Below are 16,222 nucleotides of genomic sequence, written 5' to 3'. Positions count from 1 at the left end.
CATCTAAGTTCTGTTTGCAAAAAAGACTCTGCGCTACCTGTTGCCTGTGACTTTAACACATCACTCTGTTCCCAGACCAACATCTCTGTCTCTGGCTTGCTGCAGTGTTTCAGCAAAGCTCAGCACAGTTGGGAAGAACAACACCTCATTCTCAGCTTGGGGACCCTTCAGCAGTCTGGACTCAATATCGAGTTCAATAATTTTGGCGTAAACTTTCCCATGTCCTAGCCCCCTACCCCACACACCACGCCTTGTTATCTCATAGCCTGCCACTACATATTACCTATTGTCAGTCACTAACAGTCCCCATTACCAGCTATTCACCCTCCTAGCCTGATAGTTATCAACTGTGTCTATCCGACCGCTCTTGTCTCTCCCAGCTACTATCAGTTCTGAGGAAGGGTCACCGGACCCGAAATATTAACTCTGATTTTCTTGTCACAGATGCTGCCAGAGCCACTGAGCTTTCCCAGCAACTTCTGTTTTTGTTTTTCACTGATTTCTACCACTAAGTCGAATATCTAGGGTTTCCCACACTGAGAAGAGAAAGGGAAAAAGATCTAATTATTTATAGCTTTAGGAGGAGAGAATATTAGAACCAGGAATGTTCTCATGTGAGATAACAAGGTGTAGAGCTGGATGAACACAGCAGGCCAAGCAGCATCAGAGGAGCGGGAAAGCTGACATTTCAGGCCTAGAGCCTTCCAAAGGGTCTAACCCTAACCCTAACCCTAACCCTTCTGAAGAAGGGTCTAGGCCCGAAACGTCAGCTTTCCCGCTCCTCTGATGCTGCTTGGCCTGCTCTGTTCATCCAGCTCTGCACCTAGTTATCTCAGATTCTCCAGCATCTGCAGTTCCTACTATCTCTGAAACAATGTTCTTACCTGAGCTAGCCTTACTTAGGACAATAGCAAAATCAGTTTGTATTGGGAATCTACATGTACTTCATCCTTATCATCTTATGTCCTCAGCCTGATTACTTTGAATTTTTCTAAGGGGCCTACCATAACTTTTATAAAATAGCTCCTTTGTTACTTTCCCAAAGACTTATTTTATCTTAATTGGCCTGTAGTGCTGTGCTTTTAGTCTCACTTTTTAAAAAAAATAAAAGTTGCTTTCCCTATTTTATAATCTAATGGAACATTCCCAGAATCCAGGGAATGTTGGAAAATCAAAAACAGCTCATCAGCTATCTCACTAGCCAGTCCTTTAGTTTCTAGGATGAAGTCTATCAGGAGCTGAGGACTTGTCAGTTTGCAGCTCTAGTTATTCATTCAGCATCACTTCCCTGGTGATTATAACCTTCTTGAGTTCCTCCCACCCTTCCCTTTCCTGAGTTACAGCTATTTCTAGAATGTTACGAGTTTCCTGTACTTATTTAAGTTTTATGATATCTTTAACTCAAACCACAAATTGGATTTGTTTTCTTTTTGGAATATAACCTGTTATGTGCATTCAAAAATATTCCCTTAAATGTTTGCAATTGCATTGGCATTGACCTATCCCTAATTTGCTGTTTCATTTTAGCTAGTTTTGCTTTCATGCCCTCATAATAGCCTTTAATTAAGTTTAAAGTACGAGTCTTAGACTCACTGTTCTCCCCTCAAACTGAATGTGAAGTGCAAACGTATTATGATCATTGCTGCTTGGGGTTTTTTTTTGCTATGAGGTCATTATTGATGTTATCTCGGTGCCTAATGCAAAGCCTGGTCTCTGGTTGCCTCCAAATGGGCTAAAGACTAGCCTAATTATCTTCCATGAATTCTTCATCTGGGCTGTCTTCGACCATAAGATTTTTCTAGTCTTTAATAAAATTAAAACCCCCAAACCTTTCTGACAAGCTCTCATTATTTCTTACCTGATCTGCCCCACTGTGGGGCTGCTATTGGGGCCAGGGGTTTGTAATCCACCCCCACCAATTACTCCTTGCTTGTATTGTTTCTCATCTCTTCCCAATTCTGCTTTCCTAAACTTTCGTCGTGTCTCTCTGCTATGATACATTAGCTCAGTAGTTAGCACTGCTGCCTCACAGTGTTATGGGCCTGGGTTCAATTCCACCCTCTGACATGGAGTTTGGTCATTCTCCTTGTGTCTACAAGGGTTTCCTTTGTGTGCTCTGGTCTCTTCCCACCATCCTAAGACGTGCATCCGAGGTGGATTGGCCATGGGAAATTGCCTGTAGTGTCCAGGGATGTGCAGACTAGGTGGATTAACCATGAGAAATGCAGGGTCAAAGGGATAGGGTAGGGAGATGGGCCTGGGTGTGATGTTTTTCTGAGGGCTGGCATGGACTTGATGGGCCATATGGCCTGCTTCCACACTTTAGGGATTTTATGATACACTAATATTAATTAATAGAGCCTAGCTTCTGGTCCATCTGAAATGTCCAAATCCCTGTCATCCTGCTGTCATGTTGCTGTAATGGCGATCAGATCATCCTTATTTATATTTAATTGAGCCCTTGGTTCATCTGCTTTGTTTCTCATGCTACATACAATCAGATAAAAAGCCTTTATTTTTGTCTTTTTATTACTTTGTTAGCTCTGGCATTCTCTATTGACATTTCCTCTTAGATTTGTACCTTACGATCCTTCCTGCCAGAGTCTGTTTATCATTTTCCACATTAATACCATTGTCCCTTGATGACATGGAACCAGAAAGAGCTGGAAATGCTCAGCAGCTCTTTTGAGTGGGAAATGGAGTGAGCACTTCATATCTGTGACCTGTCTCAGAATACTTGTCAGTCTTGGTAAATAGATCATTAGAATCTCAGAGATTGTTGAGACCGGATCAATTTGCTCTAATTATTTGGTTGGTCATGATTCATTAGACCGTTGTCTGACTTGCAGTTCTTGGCCGGAGTTAACATGTGTTGAATATTGTCAGAAGCGAGATAGGATGAATATCGCAAGAATGTTTCTGGTAATCTGGAACCAGGGGTCACTATCTAACGGTACAGGGGAGACCATTTGGGACTGAATCGAGGAGAAATGTCTTCACCTAGACTGTGGGGAACCTATGGAACTCCCTGCCACACAAAGTGGTTGAGGCCAAAACAGTGAATGGTCAGTGCATTGAGTACAGCAGTTGGGAGGTCATACTGTGGCTGTGCAGGACAGTAGTTAGGCTAGTTTTGAAATACTGCATTCAGTTCCGGTCTCCCTGCTGTTGGAAGGATGTTGTGAAATTTGAAAAAGTTCAGAAAAGATTTACGAGGATGTTGCCAGAGTTGGAGGGTTTGAGCTATAGGGAGAGGCTGAATAGGCTGGGGCTATTTTCCTTGGAGCTTTGGACGCTGAGGGGTGACCTTATAGAGGTTTATAAAATCACAAGGGCCAGGGATAGAGTGAATAGTGAAGGTCTTTTCCCTAGGGTAGGGGGAGTCCAAAACTAAAGGGTATAGCTTTGAGGTGAGAGAAGGGAAAAGAGACCTAAGGAGCAACTTTTTTCACACAGAGGATAGGGTGTGTATGGAATGAACTACCAGAGGAAGTGGTGGAGGCTAGTAAAATTACATTTAAAAGGCATCTGGATGGGTATATGAATAAGAATGGGTTAGGGGGATATGGGCCAAATGCTGGAAAATGGGACCAGATAATTGGGATATCTGGTCAGCATGGACGAGTTGGACCAAGGGGTCTTTTTCTATGACTGTATGACTACAAGGAGATAGATATAGTTCTTGGGGCTGAAGGGCTCAAAGGGTATGGGGTGATAGGAGGAACAGGGGATTGAGTTGGATGATCAGCCATGAACATATTGAATAGTGAAGCAGACTTGACAAGCGAAGAACACGACAATCTTGGAGCAGGTGTAGGCCATTCAATTCCTTAACCTTGCTGCATTATTCTAGATCATGGCTGATCATCTACCTCAATGGCATTGTCCCGTGCTATCCTCGTGTCCGTTGATGTTTTTTATTAGCAACATACCAATCTCTGTCTTGAACATACTTGATTGAGTGTCACACCTCCAAAGTTATGTCACCCTTTGAGTGAAAAAAATCCTTCTCATCTCAGTCGTAAATGGTCCATTCCTTCACCCAAGACTTTGTTGCCTGGTTCTAAACCTTGCCCTAACCAAGGGAGCTTTCCTCTCCATCCCCACTCTGTCCAGCCGTGAAGAATTTTGTAATTATCAATGAGATCACCTTTCATTTTTATAAATTTGAATGAACATAGAGCTATCCAGAGGATTTGAAGACAAGGAACTCAGGGCTTTTAATTCATTTTTTAAGAAGTTCATTCATGGGATGAGGGTTTCACAGGTTTGTATTATCAAAAGCCCTGTTAGATCACATCCTGAGTCACTTTGAATAGTATATGGGTCACCACCTCCTTTGTTGACCCATATAGATACGGACCTTGAAGGGAGTGCAGTGTGAAATTACCAGAGTTATAGCTGGTTTTCAAAAGGTTACAAGAGTATCTCAGCCCAAAATATTAGTTTCGTGTCTCTGTCCGCACATTGCTGTCAGACATTCTGAGCGTTTCGAGCAATATTCTTATTTCTTTTTAATAAAAATGAGGTGGCAGTTTCTAAAACTTAGAAGGTTAAGAGGCAATCCGATTAATGTTCCCAGATATGACGGGGAACAGAAAGAGAGAAACAAACTTTGTTTGCTGCTTGGAGAGCCTGGGGCAGGGAAGCATCATCTAAACACTCAACAATTCAGGAGCAAAACTAAGATGAAGAAACATGCTAGCAATTTGGAAATCCTTTTGAACTTGAAGCCATATCAATGGTAGATTTTCAAACTGAGATTGATAGACATTTGTCAGCCATGGGAGGTATGGGACAAATTGTGGATATTTAGAGTTGAACATCACGCATCATCTCATTGATTGGTGAAGCAGGTTCAAGGGACTAATTGGCATCTACATGCCTCTATGTTTCTTAATTGCAAAATCTTTTGTCCTAATAGTGCTCATTCGCTGGTTGCTGGACACTGCGAATGTTCCATTATGGGGAAAGGATATTGCAGTGAAGTGCTAAGTCTAGCTTGCCTTTTAAATTGATGGGTTCCTGATCACAATCCAGTGGGTGATCACCTTCATTGCAGGCGTTCTACATGCCCATGGGAATAATACGAACATACAGGCATTTTTGCTATAACATGTGTTTCTTTAACACAAATTGGCTGTAAAGTGATTGATCTATAGTGGACGCTGTTTAGATAATGCAAATTTTATACTGTACACTATAGTGATTTTCTATTCTGATTTCCCTATAATGCAATTTTCTGGAGTGTGATTTTCAGCGCGAGGACACACAAGAACACAACAATGGTGTTATAGGAGAACTACCTGTATGAAGTTTAATGTATTACATTTGATTGGCCACTTCATTTGATTTTGTTTTTGAGAGATACATTTTTAAGAGGCTATTCAAAAATGTCTATTTGCATTATATCCAAAGTGGATATATAAGTGGATGAATGTATATATAAGTGAATGTATAGTACAGTTTATCCAAAGCACAACGGCTCATGAAGTCAAACACAGAAGCAAAGACCATAAAAAATAGGAGCAGATTTAGGCCATTTGGCCCTTTGAGGCTGCCCCACCATCCAATATGATCATGGCTGATCACCCAATTCATTCCCTTGTTCCTGCTTATTCCCATACCCTTTGATCCCTTTAGCCCTAAGAGCTTTATCTAACTCCTTTTGAAACTGTTTTCCATGGCAGGTTCAGCATTCTCTGGGTGAAGATATTTCCCTTCATCCTCTATCCTTAGGCTCTGGACTCCCCAGTCATCGGGAAGATCCCTCCAGTGTTTACACTGTCTGGTCCTGTTAGAATTTTATAGGTTTCTATGAAATTAACCCCTGCTCCCATTCTCATGTTTTTTATTCACATGGAAAATCTTGCTTCATAAAAGTTGTAGCCAGTCATCAAGCAGGCCTTTGACACCAAGCCACATGAGGAAATATTAGGACAGATGACTCCAGGGTTGGGTAAAAATGTAGGGTTGAAGTAACATATGAAAGGAGGAGTGGCCGTCAGGTCTTTGTACACCAGTGAAAGCAAAGAATATGGGGATAGTGCAGGAAAGTAGAAATAAGGTAGAACTGAATGAGAAAGCTGGTTAAAGGGGCCATTTGGCCAACTCTTCCTCCAATGTTTGACGTTGTTGGAGAGGGGAAAAGGTTTACTGGGGGGAATGGCAGCTGAAAGAATACCTGCCAGCAGTGAAGTGGTTAGCATAGAGGATGTACAAGAGATCAGAATAAATACTCGTGATGCACAGAAAGAGCACCTTGAGAAATACAATCTCTGAGTCAAATCCAACCAATGGAGAAGCAACATCACATTGAAAACATGAAAGATTCTTACTGCTTCATAAATGGAGAATAAAATGACTGGTTGTCCTCATGTTTTGATCTTTTAGTAGTTTCCTCTGTCCCTAGTGAAACCTCAAGGGGCATCCTAGCTTGGTAAGAGTCATTGAATGAATTAGTGGCAATTAGAGTGAATGGCCTGGAGATATGACTGCTAGACTATTCATTCAGGGATCCAGGTATTGTTCCAGACCCCAGTTGGAAAATAGCAGAATTTGAAATCAATAAAAAATAATCTGGGTTAAGAGCCTAATGATGACCATGAAACCCTGGCCAATTGTTGTAAAACTTCACCTGTTCACTAGTGTCCTTAAAGGAGAGACATATGATCTGACCTGGTCTGACCTACGTGTGACTCCAAACCCACAGTAACGTCATTAAATCTGATCTGTCCTTTGTGGCAGTTAGGGATGGGCAATAAATGTTTGCCTAGCTAGTGATTGCCTACATTCTGTGAATGAATTTTTAAAAAGAGGAGACCATTCAGCCCTTTGTGCTAGTGTTGGTTTCTTGGAAGAGTCATCAAAATGGTCTCCTTGCAATCGCTGTTTCCCCATCGCCATGCACTTTTTTTTCATTCATTCTCAGGGTGTGGGCAACACTGTCTAGGCCATCATTTACTGCCCATCCCTAATTGCACAGAGGGCAGTTAAGAGTTAACCACATTGCAGTGGGACTGGAGTCACATGTCGGACAGACCAGGTAAGGATGGCAGTTTCCTTCCCTGCAGGAGTTAGTGAACCAGATGGGTTTTTCCCGACAATCAATAATGGATTCATGGTCACCACTAGGTTCTTAATTCTAGATTTCTATTGAGTTCAAATTCCCCCATCTACTGTGGTGGGATTCAACATAAGAACATAAGAATGAGGAGCAGGACTAGGCCTTCTGGCCCCCCGAGCCTGCCCTGCCATTTAATAAGATCATGACTGATCTTTTTGAGACTCAGCTCCACTTACCCGCCTACTCACCATAACCCTTAATTCTCTTACTGTTCAAAAATTTATTTAGCCTTGCCTTAAAAACAGGTAGCTTCAACTGCTTCACTAGGCGGGGAATTCCACAGATTCACAACCCTTTGGGTGAAGAAGTTCCTCCTGATCTCAGTCCTACATTGGCTTCTGTTTATTTTGAGGCAATGCCCTCTAGCCCTAGTTTCACCTGCTCACAGAAACAACCTCCTGCCTCCACCTTATCTATTCCCTTCATAATCTTACATGTTTCTATAAGATCTCCCCTCATTCTTCTGAATTCCAATGAGCATAATCCCAGCTGACTCAGTCTCTCCTCATAATCCAACCCTGTCAACTTTACAATCAATTGAATGAATCTCCTCTGCACCCCCTCCAGTGCTAGTATATCTCCTCTCAAGTATGGAGACCAAAACTGCACACAGTACTCCAGGTGTGGCCTCACCAGGACACGATACAGCTGCAGCGTAGCCTCCCTGTTTTTAAACTCCATCCCTCGAGCAATCGCAACAAAATTCCATTTGCCTTTTTAATTACCCGCTACACCCGTAATCCTACTTTGAGCGATTCAGGCACAAAGACACCCAAGTCCCTCTGCACAGCAGCCTGCTGCAGTATTTTTACCATTTAAAACATAGTCCATTTTGCTGTTATTCCAACCAAAATGGATGACCGCACACTTATCAACAGTGAACTCCATCTGCCAGACCTTTACCCACTCACTTAGACTATCTATATCCCTCTGCAGACTTTCAGTGTCTTCTGCACTTTGCTCAACCACTCACCTTAGTGTCATCTGCAAACTCTGACACACCACACTTAGTCCCCAACTCCAAATCATCTATGTAAATTGTAAACAATTGCGGTCCCAACACTGATCCCTGAGGCACACCAATAGCCGCTGACCGCCAACCAGAAAAACACCCATTTACCCCTACTCTTTACTTTCTACTGGTTAATCAATCCTCTACCCATGCCTATACATTACCTGTAATACTGTGCCACTTTATCTTGTGTAGGAGCCTTTGGTGTGGCATCTTGTCAAATGCGTTCTGGAAATCCAGATACACCACATCCACAGGTTCCCCATTGTCCACCACGCAAGTAATGTCCTCAAAGAATTCTATCAAATTAGTTAAACATGACCTACCCTTCATGAACCCATGCTGGGTGTTCCCAATGGGACAGTTTATATCCAGATATCTTGCTATTTCTTTCTTAATGATAGTTTCAAGCATTTTCCCCACTACCAAAGATAAGCTAACTGGCCCATAGTTTTCTGCTTTTTTGTCTACTTCCTTTTTTAAACAGTGGCGTCACATTGGCTGTTTTACAATCTATGGAACCACCCCAGAGTCCTGTGAATTTTGGTAAATAATTACTAGTTTTTGTACCCTGGGATGCATTTCATCAGGGCCAGGAGACTTGTCTACCTTTGGCCCCATTAGCTTGCCCAGCACTGCCTCCTTAGTGATAACAATAGTTTCTAGATCATCACCTGCTATAAGCTTCTTACCATCAGTTTTCGGCATGTTATTGTGTCTTCCACAGTAAAGACCGACATGAAATAACTGTTTAATGTCTCAGCTATTTCCTAATTCCCAGTTATTAAACTGGCCTTCTCATCCTCTAAAGGACCAATGTTTACCTTCGCCACTTTTTTACGATTTACATTTTTATAGAAACTTTTGCTGCCTGTTTTTATATTCTGAGCTAGTTTACTCTCATAATCTATCTTATTTTTCTTTATAACTTTATTTTTGTGGCTTTCTGTTGGCCTTTAAATGTTTCCCAGTCTACTCGTTTCCCACCACTCTTCGCTTTTTCGTATATGTTTATTGTTTCAATCTGATACTTTCCTTTATTTCCTTCGACATCCATGGCTGGCTCTCTTTTCCTACAGTTCTTCCTTATCACTAGAATATTTGAAGCCACGTCCCCAGTCTGTTGGCCTGTGGTTCTGAACTATGACTCCAGTTTTAATACCATACAGCCGCAACTCCCCTAAATTCTCCTGATATGTTCCAGTTTAAAGTGCACTCCCAGTTCACAAGTTCAACTCAGAAGAGAGATGTCAAAGAGCCTGAGATAAAGTTATCTGGAAGGGTCACAGTCTGAGGATTTGGGTAGATGATTTAGGACGGAGATGAGGAGACATTTCTTCACCCAAAGAGTGGTGAGCCTGTGCAATTCATTACCACAGGAAGTAGTTTATGCCAAAACATTGAATGTATTCAAGAGGCGGCTAGATACAGCACTTGATGTGAATGGGATCAAAGTTTATGGAGAGAAAGCAGGATTAGGCTGTTGAGTTGGACAATAGTATGAATGACAGATCAGGCTTGAAGGGCTGAATGGCTGCCTCCTGCTCCTATCTTCTATGTTTCTAAGTTACTTTATTGTTAAGAGAATTAATGAAGGATATGTTTTTGTAAATTGCTTTCTGTGTTTGAGAAGGAATAACTCAGTTCTGTAAATCATTACAAACTGCTGTGGAGTCTCTTGCCATTGTCTCACTGCTTTTTTTTTAATAAACTTGTTGTATAATTTATGGCTTAAGCTACCGCAGGGATGATTCTTTATTCAGCTGCTGTAGGAATGCCGGAAGAGCATGAAGGAATTTGTAATCTATCCTGTAAACCTGATTGAGTATTGAGTGTTTCTACTCGAGGAGACTGTCATATGTGAGGAGACTGGAGAAGCTACAATTGTTCCCCTTAAAGTAGAAAAGGTTGGCAGAGGATTCAATAGATCTGGCCGCATTAGCCAACATTTGGCGCATATCCCTCTAAACCCTACCTATTCACGTACCCATCCAGATACCTTTTAATTGATGTAATTGTACCAGTTCCACCAATTCCTCCAGCAGCTCATTTTATACGAGCACCACCCTCTGCAGGAAAACATTACCCCTCAGCTTTAACCTATGTCCTCTAGTTTTTGTCTTTCTTGCTCTGGGAAAAGACCTTGGCTATTCACCCAATCCATGACCCCTCATGATTTTATAAACCTCTATACAGTCACCACTCAGCCTCTGATGCTCCAGGGAAAAAAATTTCCATCCTATTCGGTCTCTCCTGATAATTTAAACCCTCCAGTCCCAGCGACATCCTTGTAGTTCTTTTCTGCATCCTCTCAAGTTTAATAACACCCTTCCTATGGAAGGACAACCAGAGTTGTGTGCAGTATTTCAAAAGTAGCTCCACTAATTTCCTTTACAGCTGCAATGTGAGGTCCCGACTTCTGTACTGAGTGTAATGACCAATGAAAGCAAGCATGCCAAATACTTTCTTCACCAATCACATTGTTTTGTTTGTAAAATGTTCAAACCTAGAATTGTAGAATCATAGAATGTACAGTTCAAAAGTAGGTCATTCGACCCATTGTGTCTGTGCTGGCTGAAGAATGAGTTACCCAACTATTCCCACTCTCCAGCCCTATCTCTGTGGCCCTTTAAATTCATCACTTTAAAATATACATCCAGCTCTCTCTTGAAACTTCCTATGGATTCGGCTTCCACCGCTGTCCCAGGTAGTGCATGACAAATCCTAACTACTGTCTGTGTAAAGAAGTTTCTCCTCATCTCACTCCTTGCTTTTGTGCTGACAATCTTGAAACTGTGACCCCCAGTTACTGACAAACCAACTGGTGCAAACAGAATATCCTTCCTTACCCTGTCAAAATGCCTCATAAACGTGAACACTTCAATCAGGTCACCTCTTAACCTCCTCGGTGTGTTTCTGCATTTTATAATTGCTTGGACGGCCAGTAGTTGTGTGATGCTTTCTCCATGGCCATGCCTCAGCCAATCAGAGTTAATTTGCCAGTTGGTGCTCTTTCCCTCCTGTCACAAGTTGGTGTGAATTGTTTGAAATTTGGCATTCTTGCTGTTGTCCTAATGAGTGCAAGGCCAAAAGCTTCAGTGATGCGCCTCTTTGCGCTGATGCTCGGTTAGCAAAAATTCAGGATCAATGTGATCCACTTGATCCCAGATCTAGTAATGTCCTTGGACATTATCTGCAAAATGTACGTCCCCAAACTTTCACAAGTCAAGCATTTCTGATTGAAGAGACAAGGAGATCTGGTGGGAAGGATGGGGGAGAGTGGCTGAGGTGGGAACAAGTGATGGGGCACTATTTTGACTTTTACCCAACTCCGCACTTTCAGCACTTACTAACTTTTCCAAAGACGCTTGGGGAGGCAATGGCCTAGTGGTATTTTCACTGTACTGTTTAATCCAGAGACCCAGATAGCATTCTGGGGACCTAGGTTTGCATCTTGCCACAGCAGATGGTGGAATTTGAATTCAATAAATATCTGGGGTTAACAGTTTAATGATGACTGTGAGTCATTTGCCAATTGTCAGGAAAAACCCATCTGGTTCACTAATGTCCTTTTTAGGGAAGGAAGCTGCCAACCTTACCTGGTCTCGCCTACATGTGACTCCAGACCCACAGCAATGTGGTTGATTCTTAACTGCCCTCTTGGCAATTAGGGATAGGCAATAAATGCTGCCCAGCCAGCGATGCCCTCATCCTGTGAGTGAATGAAAAAAATTGTGCAGAAGGTGGAAGATGGTACAAACTGTTCTGAGTTGGTGAGGCTTGTTTTCTTTGGCTCAGAGTTTGCCACAGTAATGATGATGAAATTGACTGTTCATCAACAACACAAGTTGTCTGTAACTGAAAGTGACTTGGGGTGTCAGCAGAGGGTGTGAGGTAATGCGGGAATCCACACATTTCTACCAGTGACTTGATACTTTTGCTAAGTGAGCACTATTGAGGCATTCCCAGTGTGCAGTCCTTACTATGAAAACATTCATTTTTACATAGTTAGTCTCACTGTAAAAACCTTTTGAAAATATTATATAATGATAAATTATAAAGTAACATTAAAATTACCCCCTTGGCCATGTAAAACTAATTTGATTTTTGTGAAGCGTCAAACTTCTCTGGTATGATTTAAAAAAAATCACATTTTTCAGCTTAACACTTTTTTAAAGAGACTTTTTTTAATGTTGTTACAGCTTCTATCTCAATTCATTTAGCTTGGCACACTGGCTCCGTGGTTAGCACTGCTGCCCCACAACACTAGGAACATGAGTTCAATTCCCACTTTGGGACACTGTATGTGTGGAGTTTGCATGTTCTCCCTGTGTCTGTATGGCTTTGCTCCAGGTGCTCTTGTCTCGTCCCACAGTCCAAAGACGTGCAGGTGACGTGGATCAGCTTTGGGATATTTTTTTCTATTCATTTTGTAGGACGTGGGTATCGCTGGCTGGCCAGCACTTCTTGCCCATCCCTAGTTGCCCCTTGAGAAGGTGGTGGTGAGCTGCCTTCTTGAACTGCTGCATTCCTCCTGCGGTGGGTTGACCCACAATGCCCCTTAGGGGATTCCAGGATGTTGACCCACCGATGGTGAAGGAATGGCAATATATTTCCAAGTCAGGATGGTGGGTGGTTTAGAGGGAAACTTGGAGGCAGTGGTGTGCCCATATGTCTGCTGCCCTTGTCCTTCTGGATGGAAGTGGTTGTGGGTTTGGAAGGTGCTGTCTGAGGATCTTTGGTGAATTTCTACAGTGCATCTTGTAGATGGTACACACTGCTGCTACTGAGCGTCGGTGGTAGAGGGAGTGGATGCTTGTGGATGTGGTGCCAATCAAGCGGCTGCTTTGTCCTGGATGGTGTCAAGTTTCTTGAGTGTTGTTGGAGCTGCACTCATCCAGGCAAGTGGGGAGTATTCCATCACAACCCTGACTTGTGTCTTGTAGATGGTGAACAGGCTTTGGGGAGTCAGGAGGTGAGTTACTCACCGCAGTATTCCCAGCTTCTGACCTGCTCTTGTAGCCACTGTGTTAATGTGGTGAGTCCAGTTGAGTTTCTGGTCAATGGCAACCCCCAGGGTGTTGATAGTGGGGGATTCAGTGATTGTAACACCATTGAATGTCAAAGGGCGGTGGTTAGATGGTCTCTTATTGGTGATGGTCATAGCCTGGCACTTGTGTGGCGCTAAGAGAGTAGTAAGGGAATAGAACGCTTTGCCTGCAACGATAGTAGATTCGCCAACTTTAGGTACATTTAAGTCATCATTGGATAAGCATATGGACGTACATGGAATAGTGTAGGTTAGATGGGCTTGAGATCGGTATGACAGGTCGGCACATCGAGGGCTGAAGGGTCAGTACTGTGCTGTAATGTTCTATGTTCTAATGTCACTTGCCTCTTGTCAGCCCAAACCTGGTGATATACAAGGTTACAGTGATAGGGTGCAGTGGGTCTGGCTGGGATGCTGTTTGGAGGGTCACTGTGAACTTGCTGGGCTGAAAGGTCTGCTTCCACACTGTAAGGATTTGTGAAATCTTATCATTGATTTTGTTCTTCAAAAATGTGTGTGAAATTCAAAGGATGTTCAGTCCTTCTGCCTTACTGTCACTGGGAATCCTTCACTGTGATTGGCTGCTTTCCCTGTGTGATGAAATCACCGCTGCTGGATATCTTGAGGTTTCCCTTGACTTGTTACACGATGGGAACAGCCACCAGGAAGGGGGAAAGCTTATCTCCTTGCGTGCATCTTTTTTTGATTGTCACTGTTGTGGAAATGGTTTGGTCCCTACTTTGCTTGCAGTTGATTGTGGCGTTACTAGGGAGGGGCGAGGGGTGGGGAGCTGCATTGATGAAGGGAGGGAGGGAGGAAAATGAAAGGGCTCTTCTATGATACTGTGAATGGTTGTTCATTTGCTGCGATCGCTGGGGCTGTCACAGAGGCCTGTGTGGCAGATTGTGATGTATGATTGCAATTTATGGAGAGTATGGGCAGGACGCTCGCTCCTTTGTCGGTGGCTGTAGCTTAACAAGCTGCTTTCGGCACGGCTTGCCCTGGAGATGAGGTATTTTGTATGCAGTGAGGGGAGGTTGTGTCATACACATCTGATCAATGTCCTGCTTCCTTCCAACAGACTCTGAGCAGCGTTCTGACCTCTGTCTGCTGCAATGGACTGACTGAAAAAAACATAAACTGTCCAGCTGGATCCCCGGCCCAACATCCCGACAGCCACGAGAGGGTTTCCAGCCTCTGTAACTACATCTTGCCAACTGAATGATGCCTTCATTCCCGATTGATGGAGGTAAGTGGAAAGGTCATACCATTTATTTTAAAAGAGGCATTTTTGTTACATACCAAGCAACATCACAGCACTGAGCTCTTCACATTCAGAGATGCTCGTTTTACCTCATAGCCCATTTCAGCAATTTTTTTTTAAAAGCCATTCTGCCCTGTGCATTGATGTTCTCTGTGAGGTTGAGACTGTCTGGCTGGCATCAAGTGGTGACTGCGCCAATTCCAAGAAGATGCCCTGCTATCACCTCCTTGAAGGCAATCGGAGATGGAAATTAAACAGTGGCCTGCCTCAGTGCTCATTGGTCATGATTGAGTTCCATTTCAAAGCGGGTGGCTCAGTGGTCAGCACTGCTGCCTGACAACACCAGGGACCTGGCTTCAATTCCACCCTCAGGTGACTGTCTGTGTGCAGTCTGCATGTTTGCCCTGTGCCTTAAAGGGTTCCTCCCATAGTCCAAAGATGTGCAGATTAGGTGGACTGGTCATGCTAAATTATCCATAATGTCCAGGGATGTGCAGACTAGATAGATTAGCTATGGGGAAAGCAGGGTTACTGGGATAGGGTAAGGGGTGAGTCTGGGTGCGATGCTCTTTAAATGGGCTGAATGGCTTGCATACCCATAGTAAGGATTCTGTGATACCATCATATCTGATATTCCACTTCAACCGTTCCTGGTATCCTTCAGTTACCCAAAAGGTCACAAATCTGTCTCTCGCAACTGTGACTATCCTGAAGGATAGTGCACCTCTCTGGCAGGGAATTCTGAACATTCACAATAATTTCTCGATCTCAACATCAGGCCAAAACAATTTCCCCCCCCTTAAGATGAGACTGTGCTCTGGTGAATCTAAGTGGGGAGAAAAAAAGGACAGATTTCTGGTGGAGGGGTCTGGTCCCGAAGTGTCAGCTTTTGCGCTCCTGAGATGTTGCTTGGCTTGCTGTGTTCATCCAGCTCCATACTTTGTTATCTCAGATTTCTGGTAGGACTGATAACATCACATTTTCTAGCAGATGTGAGATTATTGAGAAAAGCCATTCTCTGCTTCCTATCTCTTCTGTCTCTACCCTGTTCATAGTGGGCCAGAAGATAGCATGGAGCGATACCACCACCTGCTGGCAGCAAACCATAGCAGCACAGGGTAGCAGGGCTGTGGCCAGTGTTTGGGGACAGGGCTTGTACTGATAGGAAATTCCCATAATAACAGCTGATAGAGACACATTAAGAGCTGAAAAGAATGCACGTAGTGCTTAGAATGGGGAGAAGGCAAGTTTGGGTCAGGGAGTGTGAACATATGCAAAATCTTTCCATATTTGGACTGTGGTTGTGTGTTGTAATACCTAAGTGCTTGTTGCACTCAGGAATCAAAATATTAGAGCAGGATCACAGCATTGTTTGGCACTGTAGGAGGCCATTCAGTCCATTGTGCCTGCACTAGTTCTAACCCCTCATGCCAATCTCCTGCCTTTTCCCCATTTCTGTCCCAATTACCATCGACTGTCTCTCTTGGATGCTTCAGTTTGAACCTGCCTCTGCCACATTTCCAGACAGTGCATTCCATAAGAAGGAGAAGACCACTTAGCCCCTCAAGCCTGCTGTGCCATTCAATAAGCTCCCGAGTGATTTCATTGTATTTTCAATTCTTCGTTCACACCCAGTGCTGATAAGATTTGATCCTCCTGTCAGTCAGACGCATGAGAGAAAGAGAAAGAGGAACAGAATTAGGTCATTCAGCCCATTGAGTCTGTTCCATCATTTGATCATGGCTGATATGCCTCTCAATCCCAGTCTCC

At 43.3% G+C, this 16,222-nt stretch overlaps 1 protein-coding gene across 3 annotated transcripts in view; it reads left to right on the top strand.

The window, feature by feature from the left end:
• The window catches only part of ttll7 (tubulin tyrosine ligase-like family, member 7), a 283,625-nt gene that overhangs the window by 71,166 nt on the left and 196,237 nt on the right, over nt 1–16,222 (top strand). For all 3 annotated transcript variants that reach the window (XM_059648159.1, XM_059648158.1, XM_059648157.1), the window contains one exon: nt 14,270–14,437. In XM_059648159.1, coding sequence (XP_059504142.1) covers nt 14,410–14,437 — 28 coding nt within the window. In that variant the 5' untranslated portion in view covers nt 14,270–14,409. The remainder of the gene's footprint in view (nt 1–14,269; nt 14,438–16,222) is intronic.

The sequence above is a fragment of the Stegostoma tigrinum genome, chromosome 8 (assembly GCF_030684315.1).
Source record: "Stegostoma tigrinum isolate sSteTig4 chromosome 8, sSteTig4.hap1, whole genome shotgun sequence".
Taxonomy (NCBI): Eukaryota; Metazoa; Chordata; class Chondrichthyes; order Orectolobiformes; family Stegostomatidae; genus Stegostoma; species Stegostoma tigrinum.
The sequence above is the reverse complement of the archived record's forward strand: the minus strand, read 5'-3'. Positions and strand labels throughout refer to the sequence as shown.